At 57.6% G+C, this 14,565-nt stretch overlaps 1 protein-coding gene across 1 annotated transcript in view; it reads right to left on the bottom strand.

Moving 5' to 3' along the window:
- Nucleotides 1–400: 400 nt before the first annotated feature.
- NTN1 (netrin 1) overlaps nt 401–14,565 on the bottom strand; it is a 79,130-nt gene continuing 64,965 nt past the window's right edge. Inside the window, exons 5-6 of the mRNA XM_030962010.1 lie at nt 6,403–6,477; nt 401–808 (exon numbers count right to left, since the gene is read on the bottom strand). Of these exons, the coding sequence (XP_030817870.1) occupies nt 480–808; nt 6,403–6,477 (404 nt within the window). The 3' untranslated portion in view covers nt 401–479. The remainder of the gene's footprint in view (nt 809–6,402; nt 6,478–14,565) is intronic.

Genomic DNA, 14,565 nt, shown 5'->3' with positions numbered 1-14,565 from the left:
GTTCCTCAGCAATGGGGCAGGAGGGAGCTGGGGGGCCACAGGTGCTGCACGCCTGCACCCCACTTGTGGGCTCTGTCTGTGTGTGCAGTCAGGTTTTGTTGGGTTTTATTGGGTTTTGTTGGACCCTGTTGGATTTTGTTGGATTTTGTTGGGTTCTGTTGGGTTTTGTTTGGTTCTGTTAGGTCCTGTTGGGTCCTGTTGGGTGTTGATGGGTTTTGTTGAGTTCTGTTGAGTCCTGTTGGGTCCTGTTGGGCCCCGTTGGGTTCTGTTGAGTCCTGTTGGATTCTGTTTGGTCCTGTTGGGTCCTGTTGGGTTTTGTATCCCCTGGAATAGGAGGTGCAAGCCCAGCACCCCCCAGCCATGGTCGCTGCCCCCCGTCCCCCCAGCCCGCCCTGGCAGCCGGTCCCTGCCCGCCCCAGCTCTACACAAAGCAGCATGCACAGTCAGTCTCTCCCTCTCCTCCTCCTCCTCCTCCTCCTTTAGGCTTTCTTACACTTCCCCTTCTTCTCCCGCTGCTGGAACTTCCGGAGCCGCCGGGCCCACGTGTCCCGCCACTGGATCACCAGGCTGGTTTTGTCTGCAATGATGCCGCTCTGGTCGGGAGAGTCCTCGTTATTGCCCAGCAGCAAATACTTCTTCATGGGCTTGATTTTGGGGCACTTGCAGGCGATGTCCTTGGAGTGGATCCACAGGGTCTGGTCGCCGCGCCGGATGCGGTTGCTGCCCTGCTTGTAGACGGAGATGATGTTCACCGTGAACTTCCACCAGTCCGCGTTCTTCTCTGCCTTCAGAACATGGATCTGGACAGCTGGAGTAAAACAACACACAGGCGAGAGAGGAGAAGGTGTTACTGCTTTGGCTGGATAGCAGAAAATGAGCTTCAAGCCTTACCCAATGGGCTGTGTGAGGAGGAGGGACTTTGCAGCAGCCAGGGGGTGGGGATGCCCCAAAATGGATGGCAGCTCTGGGCTCCAAGGAGATGTCCTGGTGTCCTGGCAGAGCACTGGGACACCTCCAGCTCCCACAGCCAGAGGGAGATGGGAGGACAGCCCTGATCCCTGCACAAGGTGCTGGTGATGATGATGATGGTGATGGTGATGATGTTTTCCAAGCCCATCACTGATGCTGTGTAACCTCCTCTGTAGCCATGGACTGAGGAAACCTCACCCCTTGCTCTTTCCTGGGACAGGGTTAAAAATCAGCTCCCAGGAAATGCCTTCCCCAGGCAGGGCCTGCCCAGCCCTCCTGGGTTGATTTGCCAGCTGTGGATGAGGATTTCCCCCCAGCAGGGACCCAGGGAAGCCCCAGGTGAGGGTGGCCTGGCTGGGACCGCAGGCAGGGGCCAGGCCCTGCACAGGCTGGTGCAGCACAACCACAAAGAGCTTTTTTAGCCAAATCACTCAGCTTTTCCCTTTTCCCCACTGTTCCCTCCATGCCCTGGGAGCTGTAAACCCCTGCCCACTGACCTGCCTGTCTCAGCTGCCCCAGTGGGACCAATCCTGTTTGTATAAATTAACGGAGGGAGAAGAAACACCCAGAAACCTCAGGGAAAACTCTGCCCCTTGCCTTGTAACAGTCCAGTTTTCCCCCTGGATGGAGGAGCATCCCCCTGTCTCTAAAACCAAGTGATTCCAGGCTCTGGGAGGAAGCAGAGCTCTGCAGCCCAGCACAGCTTTTTAACACGTTGCAAAATATATGGGGTATTTTTTTTTCAGAGCATGTCATGGAGGCCAGATGCTTTCATTAAAAAAAAAGGAAAAAGGAAAAAAAAAGGAAAAAAAACAACCCTAAGCTCTGACCATGTATTTCCCTGTCTGGTGTGAAGGTAACAAAATGTGAAGAGTAGCCAATTTTTATTTTTTGGAAACAAATCTTTCCAAAAAAGCTTAAACCTTTGACCTGCCTGGGTCCACACTGACAAAATGGAGAAAATGAATGAAAAGGAACTGGAGAGAGGTGGTTACAGGAAACTCTGCTCTAAAACACACAGTCTGTATTTTTTTTTATGTCAAGGCCCCTGTCTCTTATTTTTCCCTTTTTATTAATGAAGTGGAAGGAGTGAAAGCTTTGAGGAAGGCTTGGCTGGGGCAGGCACAGCTGCCTGCCCTGACAGCCGGATTTCTGCCCACAGCCTCACTCCAGGACGCTCAGTTCCTCCTGAGCTCCAGGGGTGTTTGCCTGCCTGTTTCAGTGCTGGGCTGGGACCAGCATCTCCCAGGGGACACAGGACATGCAGAGAGGCACAAATGGGCCAGGATGAATTTTTGGAAGCACCTAAGCTGGATTTAAAGACTCCCTTCTCATGAAGGAGGTTTCAGTCCCTTCCTGATTTGGGGCTCTGGCTCAGCTGTGCTCCCCCAGTCCAAAGCTGGCTTTGGGGCTTGGGGCTGCCCTTCAGCTGCCCTGTCCTGGGACAGAGCTGGGCTTTGTGCTGAGCTGCTCTGCCCTGGCTGATGTTCCATTGAACCCCTGCTCAGGCCTGTCCCTGTCTCTGCATCCCTGGAGAAACATCCCTGGGGCAGCAGATGGAAGGTGATAGGGGCTGATGGTTCCTCCTGGGGATGGTGCTGCCCTTGTTGTGGTCCCCTGGGAGCAGGAGAACAAAATCAAAGGAGCTGCAGCTTCCACTGCTCCAGCTGGGGCTGGTGGCACTGGTTTCAGTGAGGATGCGCTCTGGCCCAGGCTGGTGGCACTGGTTTCAGTGAGGATGGGCTCTGGCCCAGGCTAGTGGCACTGGTTTCAGCAAAGAGGGGATCCAGTCCACCTCCTGGGCCTTGTGCCTGCTCCTCCCTGACCTTTGCAAACTCTGGGTATCCAAGCCCTGGGGGAAATCTGGGGCTCCTGCACCCAGGCACTCCCAGAGATGCAGAGATTTTTCTCCATGTTCATTTCCCTGCAGCCTGCTCTGCTCCCCAGGGGAGCAGAGGGGCCTGGGGAGCAGGGGGACAGCAAGGGACAGCTGGGGACAGCAGGGGACAGCAAGGGACAGCAGGGGGACAGCTGGGGCACAGCTGGGGCAGCTGGGTCCTGGTGAGGGCAGGGGCTGCCCCAGGAGCCACACCTGACACTGACACTCCTGAACCACAAATCCCACCTGGATGGTGCCTTCCAGCCCTGACCACATTTTGGTGCTTTGCCAGAAGAAGGGGACAGAGTGGTCCCTGGGCTGGGGGAGGGGAAGGAGGGTCCCTGGTCCCCTCCTGCATCCCCAGAGCTCAGGGATGCTCTTGGCTCCTCGGGGCCTGGCTGGGAGCCTCCAGCCACAAGAAAGCCCCAAAGGCTGGAAGCTGGAGATGAAAGCCCAGGGGTGGATGGTTTGATGTTAATTAAACCAAAACCCAGCCCAAAGCCTCAAAACAGCGTTTGAGGGCAGCTGCTGAAGGCTGAAAGCAAAGCAGTGCCTTGCAGCATTCAGGGATCATGAGTCAGGGCCCCACACTCCTGAGGCTGCCATGAAAACAGGGGGGCTGGGGGAAACCTAATTATTTAATTACTTTTTTAGATTTACATTTGGGATTTGTGATAAATCTCCCGAGTTCAAGGCTTTCCCTGCTGAGGCTGACTCAGGGCTGGGCTGCAGGCCCCAACCTGTGCATCCTGCTGTGGAACCCTGGAGCATCCCACACATCCCCTGCACAGACCTGTCTGCGGAGCTTGGGCACCATGGCTGGGCTGGCCCCTGTGACATCCCAAGGAGGGGCAGTGGGACAGAGCACCTGGGGGGTACTGAACGTGGCCAGGTGGGAGGGCGTGCTGGGGACAGCCCTGGCAGGCCCAGATGTCCCAGTCCAAGGCAGGGCTCTCCAAAGGCTTGGCTGCCCTCTCACTGCACACACAAGTGCAGAGGAGTCCATGTGGATTCTATTCCAACCAGCAGCAAAAGGCGACCCCGACACCATCTGGGGCTGGGAATGCAAAGGGCTGGCTCCTCGCTGGAGCAAAGTGTTAAAATGGGATTCTTTTTCCCCCCTTTTTTCAGTTTTTAATTTATCTGGCGGCGGCTTTGCCTCGCTCCGGTTGCCAATTTCCTACTTGTTTAATATTGGAGATTTATGATCCCTAATCCCTGGGTGTGCCCTGCTGCTGGGGGACCCTCACTGCCCCGGCTCTCTCCCTGAGCACGAGGCTCCAGCAGGGACTGCTCAGCCCCAGCAATGGCATTTCTGCACCTTCCCAGCAGGCACGGGGCTCTGAGTGCTGGGGCTGTGCTTCTCCCCTGCCCTGGGTGTTTTTTGGGGATTCGGGTTTTTCTCCCCCTCCCTCCCTCTTTTCAAGCTGCCTTTTGAAAACACATTTTGCTTTTTTCCAGCAGCCCCTGCCAAGCTCCTCTCGACAAAGGGGGTGACTAAGAGAAGGCTCCGCTGAAGGAAGGATTTTTTAACTTTTTTTTTCCAAGAAAGGGCAAAGTGAGCAGATGATCTCACCTTTCGGATGAGGATTCTGTTCCTCAGCCCTATTCCCTGCCCGGTGCTGGGGTGGGGATGCAGGGCCAGCATGGGACCACAGTGCTGGTACAAAACTGTTCCAGCATCACCCGTGCAGGATCAGCCCTGCTACAGCACAGGCAGCTCAGCACCAGGGGCTAAATGGAGATTTAAAAGCTCCAGGTTTCCTGTAGCACAGTCACACCCCACAGGGAGCTGGAATATCCCCAAAATCGGGCAGAAAATGTGGCACCTGAGGGAATACGGGATGTTCACATCTCACCTGGATCAGCATCACCTGCTCCCATCAGATAACCCCCCTCCTTCTGGGAACCTCCACCCTCGGTGGGTTCGGCTGGAATCCCTTCTGCTTCCCCGGCATTTAAGTGCCCCCACCGCAGCAAACCCCTCCTCTCTCCCTGCTTTTCTGCGAGCTGAGCGGCCCTGCGCTCCCCCACGCAGCCAAAAAATCCCAGAAAAAGCTTTTCTGCCTCTGCTCCTGCCTCCCCCTCCCCGAATCTCCCGCCCGCCCTCCCCACGTCCTGTTGCACTCCAAATATTTGCACCCAAACCCATCTCGCGGGGAAAAAGCCCAAAATAAAATAAAAGGGAAAAAACCCACAAACCCGACAAAAACAAACAGATACGAAAAATAAATAAGGGAAAATATCCCCTTTGAAAGGCTGAATGAAGCGGGGAGCTAAAAAGCCCCATTGAGGAGCGGGCGGATGATAGCTCCGATTGAGCCCGAGGGAGAAGGAACTCTGTTCAAGCTAATTAGGGCCTTTTAGGACATTCAGCCCGGCGATGCCAGCAGAACGGTGAGGAATAGAGCCTCCTAATTGGCTTCCTGCTGGGGTGTCAGTCCCGAAGTCTTTATTAGCCCTCCCTGCACCTTTTCAACCCTTTCTTCCCTCTCTGGCCCTGGTGAAAGCCTGGGCTGCCCCGGCATCGCTCACCCCGCTGCCTCTCCAGCACGGTTTGTTCTCAAAAAAGCAAATTGCCGTGGCTGTGGGGCTGGCTGGGGCTGTGGGGGACCCTTCCATGGCCAGGAGGGTCGGTGGGAGCACCCCAGTGCCAGCACTGGGACCGTGTCCCCGCACCTGAACCAGCCCCAGCACGGCTCTGGCTCACTGTGAAGCTGCAGGAGCGATGCTAAGCGAGAAAAGAGAAGGGAAAAGCTCATTCCAGCTCCCCTAATCCCTGCTCCAGGGGCACCTCGTCCCTATTCACTGGGATCTCCTGCCTGAGACACCTCTTGAGCCACCCACACCTCCCCAGGGTCTGCTGCAGCCCACAGGGCAGCCCTACACAGAACCGGGTGTGAGTGTCACCCAAAATTCAAATAGAACTCAGTGAGAATGTCACCCAAAATTCAAATAGAACTGAGTGAAAGTGTCATCCAAAATTCCAACAGATCCGGGTGTGAGTGTCACCCAAAATTCCAACAGAACTGGATGTGAATGTCACCCAAAATTCCGACAGATCTGGGTGTGAGTGTCACCCAAATGTCCATCACTCAAACTTCCAACAGATCGAGTGTGAGCTGTCCCAGGGCTGCACCACCCTCTGAAGTCTCCCGGGAATTATGGGGACTGGATACAGGTGACAGGGAACTGCTTGCTGCTCATCCCCACAGCAAAAAATATTTTAAATATTTTAAAATATTGAAAAGCCGTGGCACGTAACAGCACGTGAGAGGAGACATGGGGTCATCATAACCAGAAGACACTGGAAAGCACTTGGGAAATGTGAGTCTCCTGCAGATGCTGGGACAGCCCCCAAGTGAGGGCCCACACTTGGGTGTGCTCATGCCAAGGGACACAGGGCATCGCTGCCCAGGCTGCCCCTCCACACCTGGCAGGTTTGGCACTCCCAAACCTGCACACAGCCAGCACGGCTGTGGCCGGGTGGCCCTGGGGACACTCCTGGCCCACATCCCCGTGGCACGGCTCGTCCCTGCGCAGGGGACACTCACCATAGTCCTTCTTACAGTACTTCTTCATGTTGATCTTCAGCTTCCCCTTGGAGGCTTTGCAGTACGAGTCACAATCTGCGCCGAGAGAGGGGGAGGGCAAGAAAACATTAATAAAACAAATTAGCCTGCAAACGCAGAAAGCGCTGGGGGAAGGGGAGCGGCTCCGAGCCGCGGGCTGCCGTGAATAAGCAGCGTGCCTGTGATATCCATCTGCCGGGATGGGGCCATTGAGAAACCCTTCCTTTCTAAAGAAAGCTGCTCACAAAGGAGCCCGGCCTCCTCCGCCTCCCCCGGCCCGGCTTCCCCGGCCGCCTCTGTCTTCCTGGGAGACCCGGGGCCTCCCTTATTGTGCCACCCAGAGCTTTTGAGAGCCACACAAATTCCCGCTGTTCTGCAGCTCCCACTGGAGCCCGCCCGGAGCCCACAGAGGCCCCATTGTCACCCCTAACCCGGGCCGGTGTCAGCCTTTGGCATTCATTGCCGGCAGTGCCGGCCCGGGGTCAGCCCGCCACAATGCGGGTCACAGAGGAAATTAGCAGCCCATGAAGCATTAGCAAAGCCTTTTGGTGTCCACTCTACTGAAGTGTGCAAATAAAATACCCCAGGGGGAACATTTCATTTCTAATGGGCCCCCACTGCTGGGACACGCTGGCCTGGCCCGGGCGGCGGCGGGAGCCTGGCACGGCCCCATGGCACTGCCAGTGCTGCTGGCCATGGGCCACGGGCCACAGGCACGGCCCTTGGGCCTGCAGGGACACCGAGCCCTGCTCTGGAGCCTGCAGGGACACCGAGCCCTGCCCTGGGAGCTGCTGGCCCTGCAGTGGGTGGGCAGTGCCCTCTGGCCACCGCTGGGCACAGCCCCATGGCACCAGGCCCGTGCCAGTGTGGCTGCAGAGGGGCCATGCCATGCCAGCTGCCAGGCCCAGGGTGGGCTTGTGGACATGCTGCCCGTGCCCATCCACGGCTCCTCAGCACCCACAGAATGCCCTGATCCAGGGAGAAGGGACAGGGCTGAGCAGCAGGAGGCCTTGGCACAGGCACACCCTTGGGGGCCTTGGCACAGGCACAGCCATTGCTGGGTGGGGAACCTGCTGAGGTACCCCAGGGGGCTGTGCAGAAGGTGGCAATGCTGCTGGCATGCCATGGCCAGCTCACACTGGGTGCCAAGACCATGAGGAACCCCCTCAGCACCAAGCCCTGCGACCCCTGTGTGCCCCAGCCCCTCATGTGGCCGCGCACAGTCCCCATGGCTCCCTGCTGCTCCTGCTCCTCAGGAGAGACCCTCAGGCAAACCAGGCTTCCTGCTCTTCCAGCATGACCCAGCCAGGCCCAAACCCAAACCCAAACCCTGTGATCTTCCTCCTGCCAGAGCCCCAGCTGAGATCTGTGCCCAGCCACAGCCTGGCCAAGGCCCCTCCAAACCCTGATGGCTGAGGGCTTCCAGCCACTCGTGCCTCCCATTTGTTTTTCTCATCTCACAGGAGACACCCGATGTGAGACTCTTGCACGTTTGTCCCCAAACGTTTATGTGACAAACCCCAGGGGTCCCAAGGCTTTGTGCTGCCTGGCTGCGCCAGAAGCTCCTTGTCCTGCACGTCCCTCTCCATGAGGCTGCAGAGGATCAGCCTGGGACATCCTGCCCGTGGCAGGTGATGCCAGAGCCCAGCCACAGACCAGGCTGAGAATTCCCAGAGCTCCCTGAGGGACACCCTTCTGCTGTGGGGGGTCAGTGTCCAGCAGGTCCTGCAGGAGTGATGAGGGGGCAGCAGGAGGGGCCCAGCTCCATGTCACACTGTGGCACAAGTGTCCCCTGCTCAGGGGGCAGAGCAAGATTTGGTTCGCACCTTGCTGCTGTCCTGCCCGTCCTGCTGGCCCTGCCCAGAGCAGACCCAGGACCTCCTGAGCCCCTCTCAGCCTGTGTCCAGCCCAGCCACCCTTGTGAAGCACCCAGCCCTCAGTGCAGGACAATCCCGTGGTGACATCCCAGCCCCTGCTCTCGGCCCTTTCCTCCCTAGGTTTGCTCAGTTGCACAAATATTCCAGTGCAAATCCAGGCTCCAGAGCCACAAGCCCAAACACAGCCAGCCCTGGGTGGCTTTTGGGTCAGCCCTGCATGCCTCGGGCTGGAGGAGCAGCAGCTCCCCGCGATGAGCAGAGCAGGCGGGATGGGGAGCAGCAGCTCCCCGCGATCAGCAGAGCAGGAGGGATCGGAGCAGGAGGGAGCAGCAGTTCCCCGCGATGAGCAGAGCAGGAGGGATGGGTGAGGCGCTGGAGCCGCTGGCTCACAGAGGGAGCAGGTGGCGGGCGGCTGCTTCGTGTCGCTCGCAGCTCAGTAAAACGTGTCAGCACAGCCTTCAGCAGCTTTGCAGCTCAGCCCATCCCCTTGATAGAGCTAATTCTCTGGCTGGGCAGAGACTTTTCACAGCTAAACACCTTCTTTGTTTTTCTTTTTCTTTCTTTCTTTCTTTCTTTCTTTGCGGAAAGTTGAATTTTGTTCTCTTTAAACATCTTTGGTTTGGGGGTTGTCTGGGGTTGCTGTGATGAGCCTGAGAACTGCAGGGTGCTGAGTGCCCATCCCGTGATTTGGTCATGGACCCATGGTTTGTTCATGGATCCCATGATTTGCTCACGGATCCTGCCCTGCCTGGGGCACTGATGATGCCGGGGCTGGGCAGGAAGGCAGCAGAGCTGCGGGTGCTGAGTGCCCATCCCGTTTGTTCTACACTTAATATATAAATATATTTGTTCACAATCCGCTGGGTTGATGGCACGCAGGAAGGCAAGCGGGGTGCTGAGTGCCACCCATATCTGTTCATATCCCAATTGTTCATGGACCCATATTTGTTCATAACATGATTTGTTGTAATCCATATCTGTTCATGGATCCCGTGATTTGTTCATGGATCCCATGATTTGGTCATGGATCCCGTGATCTGTTCATAGATCCCATGATCTGTTCATGGATCCCATGATCTGTTCATAGATCCCATGATTTGTTCATGGATCCCTCTGTGCCCGGGGTGCTGACGCTGCTGGGGCTGGGCAGCAGGGAGGTGCTGCCGGCAGAGCTGCGGGTGCTGAGTGCTGCTGCAGGAGAGACCCTGCATGCACCAGGCACCTCTTGCTGCACTCCCAGCTCCCAGCTCAGCTCTGAGCCGCTGCAAAAGCCACATGTTGGGAACGGAAATTAAAGGCCCCTTGATTCTGACATGATAGAGCGATTAAAGCCACATTTCTTGGCCTGGGTACCTAACTGGAAATGCAGATATAAGGCTTAGATCCCCAAGGGGATTCAGATTTCTAATCCGAATTTATGCAGCTAAATTCCTATTGATTTCCCCCAGGTAGGGCCCTAAATGCCTTTGTGGGCTGTGATCCAAGGTGGAGGTGTCGTGGCTTAGGAGGGAGCCCCGGCCCTGACAGCCTGAGCCCAGCACTGGGGTGAGGGGCATTGTCCTGCCCTCCCTGCCAGGGTTGTGCTCTCTGGGGGCTCTGCAGGTGGGATCTGGGTGCCCCCATCTCCTGCTGTCACTGGCAGGGATGTGCAGCCACACTGAGCCACTAAAGGAAGGTGCAGCCCCAAATAGCAAATCCTAAATCCGTGATTCCCTTACCAGAGAGAGCAGGGCTGAGAACACGGGAGTGGGGTCTGCCTGGGGTCCCAGACACCCCCAGAGTGGGGCAGGGCAGATCAGTGGGGCTGCTTTGCTTTGCTGCAGTGCAAGGGGAGGCTGTGCTGAATTTGGGATTCAGCTTTTGGGTTCCTGCCCTTTTCTCTCCCTCCCCAGAGTTCCTGGTCAGAAATCCTCTGTGCATGAGCTGCCCCTCCCGATGGGGGTGAGCAGCAGTGACCGTGGGGGACACGGCAGCTTCAAGCTCCCCTCTAGCTCTGGCCAAATCTGAGCTAAACCTCTCCATGGGCAGCCCTGAACCTGCACAGGGCTGCATCCTCTGCTGTGGCTGGGCCTGGAGGAAAAGCTCCTGGGGCAAAGGGGGTGCCTGGGGGGCTGGAGGAAAAGCTCATGGGACAAAAGGGGGGTGCCTGGGGGGCTGCCCTTGGGGAGGGCAGGGGCAGCAATGTCGCGTGTCTGCTCTGGGGCTGAGTGTGGGCTCAGAATGTTCCCCTGAGCATGAAAACCTTTCTGTGAGCTACTCCAGAGCAGCCCAAAGGCAGCTGGGAGCCACATTCCCAAGGGACACGGGATAAAATGTAATCCAGCCCTGGGACAGGAGAGGATGGCCCTGTAGCAGTTCTGGCAGGGATGCCTTTGGCTCTCAGAGCTCTGGAGTTTTCCCCAGACGACCATGAGCTCCTGCTTCACCTCCCACAGCACTGAGGCTGCCCCTTGCTTCCATCCCAAAAATTCTTTTACCATGTCCCCCATCAGTCCCAGGAATGACTGCTGGAGTCATTTGGAGAGCTCCAGCCCTGCTCTCTCCAGGCTGCTGGCTCTGGCCCTGTGCTGAGCACACGGCCTGGGGAAGGAGGGGGTGCTCGCAGGAGCCCCCTGCTCTCCCAGGGAGCAGGGATGGGCTCATCCCCCTGGGACAAGTGCAGGGACTGCAACCTCTCAGTGATCCCTGAGGGATCACTGCTGTAATTTAATTTGTGCAGGGCTCCACTGGGAGTCTTTGTCTCGGAGCTGTCTGCTTTAATGTAAAGAAGCTTTAATAAAATAGCAAAGCTAAGGCAGAGAATCCTCCACAGGTTATTCATTTCAGCAGTGGCATCGCTTGTCCTGTGCTTTGCTGCACCCTTGTCTGGCCGCTGAGTGGAGAGGGGCCTGTTGTCACTAAACTGGGTCTGTTATCACTGAACTGGGTCTGTTATCACTAAACTGGGTCTGTTATCACTGAACTGGGTCTGTTATCATGAACTAGGTCTGTTATCACTGAACTGCGTCCATTATCACTAATTGGCTCTTCTCACCTGGCCGTGCCCCAGCTGTCCTGACAATGCCCTTTGCAATTCTCATGTGCAAATTAGTGCCCTTCATGCCTGGGCAGCTGCAGGATGTCCCCAGCAGGGTGGCCTTGGCCGTTCCTGCAGCAGGGCCAGGAGCTGGAGCAGGGAGCCACATCCCTTCCAGGCCTTGGACCTGGGGCCAGCTCGGGCTGGGCTGCTCCAGCCGTGCCTGCTGTGCTATCTGGGGATGGTCCCCAGGTGTGAAGCAGTCTCAGCCTGTGGGCAGGGCTTCCAGGGCCCTGGACCTGCCCCAGAGGGTCTGTGCCAAGCCTTGGTGCCCAGCAAGCCTCTGGCACGGGTAGTGTTTAACCAAGTGGCCGTGGTGTGTCCTTGGTCCCCTCCCAGCAGGGAGCAGCAGTCCCAGGAGCTGGCAGGGGTCTGTCCCACCGGCTGAGGGGATCTGTGACCAGTCTGCCAAGGCAGAGGCACCTGCTGAGCATCGGAGCATCCTCTGCTCCCCAAAGCGGGCTGAGGAGCCCTTGGCACCAGCACAGGAGTGCGGGGGCACCGAGGGCAGCCCTGCCCTGTGCCGGGCACAGCCCCCACGGCACTGAGCCGTGCCATTCCCCTGCAGGGAAAGCGGGAGGAGTAATTTCCACTCGAATTCATTTGTTTGTTTCGGTGCTTTGCAGACCCAAACTCTCCCCTGGGACCCCGCTGCCATCGCTGGCAATGGATACACAAAACCTTTCCTGCGGGATGCCACCTTGGGAGCATCGCGAGCCGTGCCTGCAGCGGCTCCTCACAGCCAGCGTGTCCCCAGGATGCTGCCCAGTGCCCCGTGCCAGGCTGGGACCTCGCTGCCCGTGCTGCGGGAGGATCCCGAGCTGCCGGGCAGGCAGAGCCGGGAGCGCCGATCCCAGCGGATAACGGCCATTAACCTCTCCCTTGGAACAAGAAGGTGCAAATGAGCCCACAGTAGCCTCCTTTCTTCTGGCTGAGCAAGATTGATTGAAAAACAAATTGGCGCAAATAAAGCATGTAATTAGATTAAAGCCTCTCGCCTGGAGCGGCTGGAAAGCGGCAGCGAGGGATTCCCGGAGCCCGCAGCCCCTTCTCCCCACCTCCGCAGCCCCTTAACATCTCCGCAGCCCCAGCCCCGGTGGTCCAGCAGGAGCAGCAGCTCCAGGATGTGACCGGGCTGTCCCCCCACATCCCGGCCATGTCCTCGCAGGCCCCTCGGCCGCTCCGGTCCCGGCTGGGCTGCCTGTGGTCCCTCCCTGGCAGCGCTGGGCACAGGCACCAGCGCAGGCACCACCCAGCGCCAATGCAGCTCGGGGAGTTCCCTCCCTGCCCCCGGAGCTGCCTGGGCCGGTTTGGGGATGGGGATGAACGGCCCGAGGGGTTTTTGGTGGCTCAGGACAGGCGTGACCTCAGCAGCACATCCCAATATTCCCGGGAGCAGGAGATGGCTGCTGGGGACAGTCCAGCTGCGCCAGACACCCACTGGAAACGCTGCACTGGAAAAGCCTGCGCTGGGAACACTGCACTGGAAAACCAGCACTGAACTGGGAAACACCTCACTGGAAAACTCCCCAGCAACACGGGCTTTTACAGCTCTTCCACACCTCTGCCCCTGCTCAGCCCTCTGCCGGGGCTGGCTGCACATTTCCTACCCCTTCCCGCAGGATTTATCCGGTGTTGAGCTGCACATTTCCTACCCCTTCCCGCGGGATTTATCCGTGCAGCTGCAAATTTCCTACCCCTTCCCGCGGGATTTATCCGGTGTTGAGCCCCAGGACACGCTGGGGACATGGGGTACAGATCCAGGGGTGCCCTGCCAAGAGCCACTGCCAACACTGAAATACATTCCCAGGAAAACGCCTGTCCTCGGGAGCGGAGCATCCCATAAATTCCTGCCTGACAGCAGCTCCCAGCGCAGGGGGAAATCGGAGTTTTCTCTTCAGGAGAGATGCAGAAACAGGGAGCTGGGGCTGGGACAAGAGCTTTGTGTCTCCAGGGGGAATGAGCCTCTGGAAATGGCCCAGGATGGGGAGAGGGAGCTTGTCAGTCCTGACTCTGAAGCTCGAGGCGTGCCTGTGGTGGGATGTGGGGATAAAGGGTTGCAGGGATTAAGGGATATGGGGATGAAAGAATAAAGGAGTGGAGGAATGGAGGGGTTTGGGGTGGAGGGATGCAGGGATTTGGGGTGGAGGGATGCAGGGATTTGGGGTGGAGGAATGGAGGGGTTTGGGGTGGAGGGATGCAGGGATTTGGGGTGGAGGATGCAAGGATGGAGGAATGGATGGATATGGGGCTGCAGGAAGCCCAGCACTGGGATGATGAGAGCACAGTTCTGTTGTATATTAAGTTTATCTGCATTTCAGCAGTTTTGGGGGTTGTTTTAGGTTTTTTTCCTTCAGACTTTCTGAGCTGTTTTGAAATGATCAGGAGCTCCCTCACTGGAAGCCCCTCTCCCCCATTGTGCTCCCAGCCATTCACCGGGATCACCATGAGAAACCTTTCAGAGGGAGCGGGATGCTGCTGATCAATCAATCACTCAATCAATCACGCAGCCAATCCATCACCTCGCTTACAGCTGGGACAAGGCAGAGAAAGCCCGGGCAGGGCTGAATGAATTCCTCCTTTGGATGGGCACAAAGCTGGAGTCTCCCAGGCCGAGCCCGGCTTTACCCCGGGCTGAATGAAATGAGGATTTCCCCTCCCGCCTTCCCGCAGGGAGCTGGGCAGGGCTTTGTTCCCAGGCTCGGGATGCTCCCGGCTCTCCGAGGGCTGACACCTCCCCACAGCCAGGCCTCGGGCTTTTCTCCCTGCAGTGTTGAAACAGGAGCTCCAGCTCAGCAGGGAGGGCAGTTTCCCCGTTCCTGGTTCGTGGGGAAGGATTCAGGCTAGGATTTGGGTACCACAGCACGCAGCCAGCTCTGCCCCGGGTCTCCTCTGCCCTCTGGGAAAGCTGCAACCTGCAGCCAGAGCTGCTCTGGGTCTGGGAGGGCCAGGGGTCCCTCAGAACTGGCTTTTCCCTTTCCTGCACTTACATCCAGCCTCTTCCCCACCAGCCAGGAACAAAAGGGCCCAAAATGATATTTGGAAGGGCCAGATATGGTTTAGAAACTGCAGAGGTTGATTTCCAGGGGAAAACCATGGGGAGCTGCATCAATCCATTCACCTGGTTTTATTTAAGGCCCCTTGGCTGAAATAATCCCTTTCAGATAATCATTCCCCAGAAAATCTGGATTT

The sequence above is a fragment of the Camarhynchus parvulus genome, chromosome 18 (genome assembly GCF_901933205.1).
Source record: "Camarhynchus parvulus chromosome 18, STF_HiC, whole genome shotgun sequence".
Classification (NCBI taxonomy): Eukaryota; Metazoa; Chordata; class Aves; order Passeriformes; family Thraupidae; genus Camarhynchus; species Camarhynchus parvulus.
Note: the sequence above shows the minus strand (reverse complement) of the source record. Positions and strands in the feature narration are given on the sequence as shown.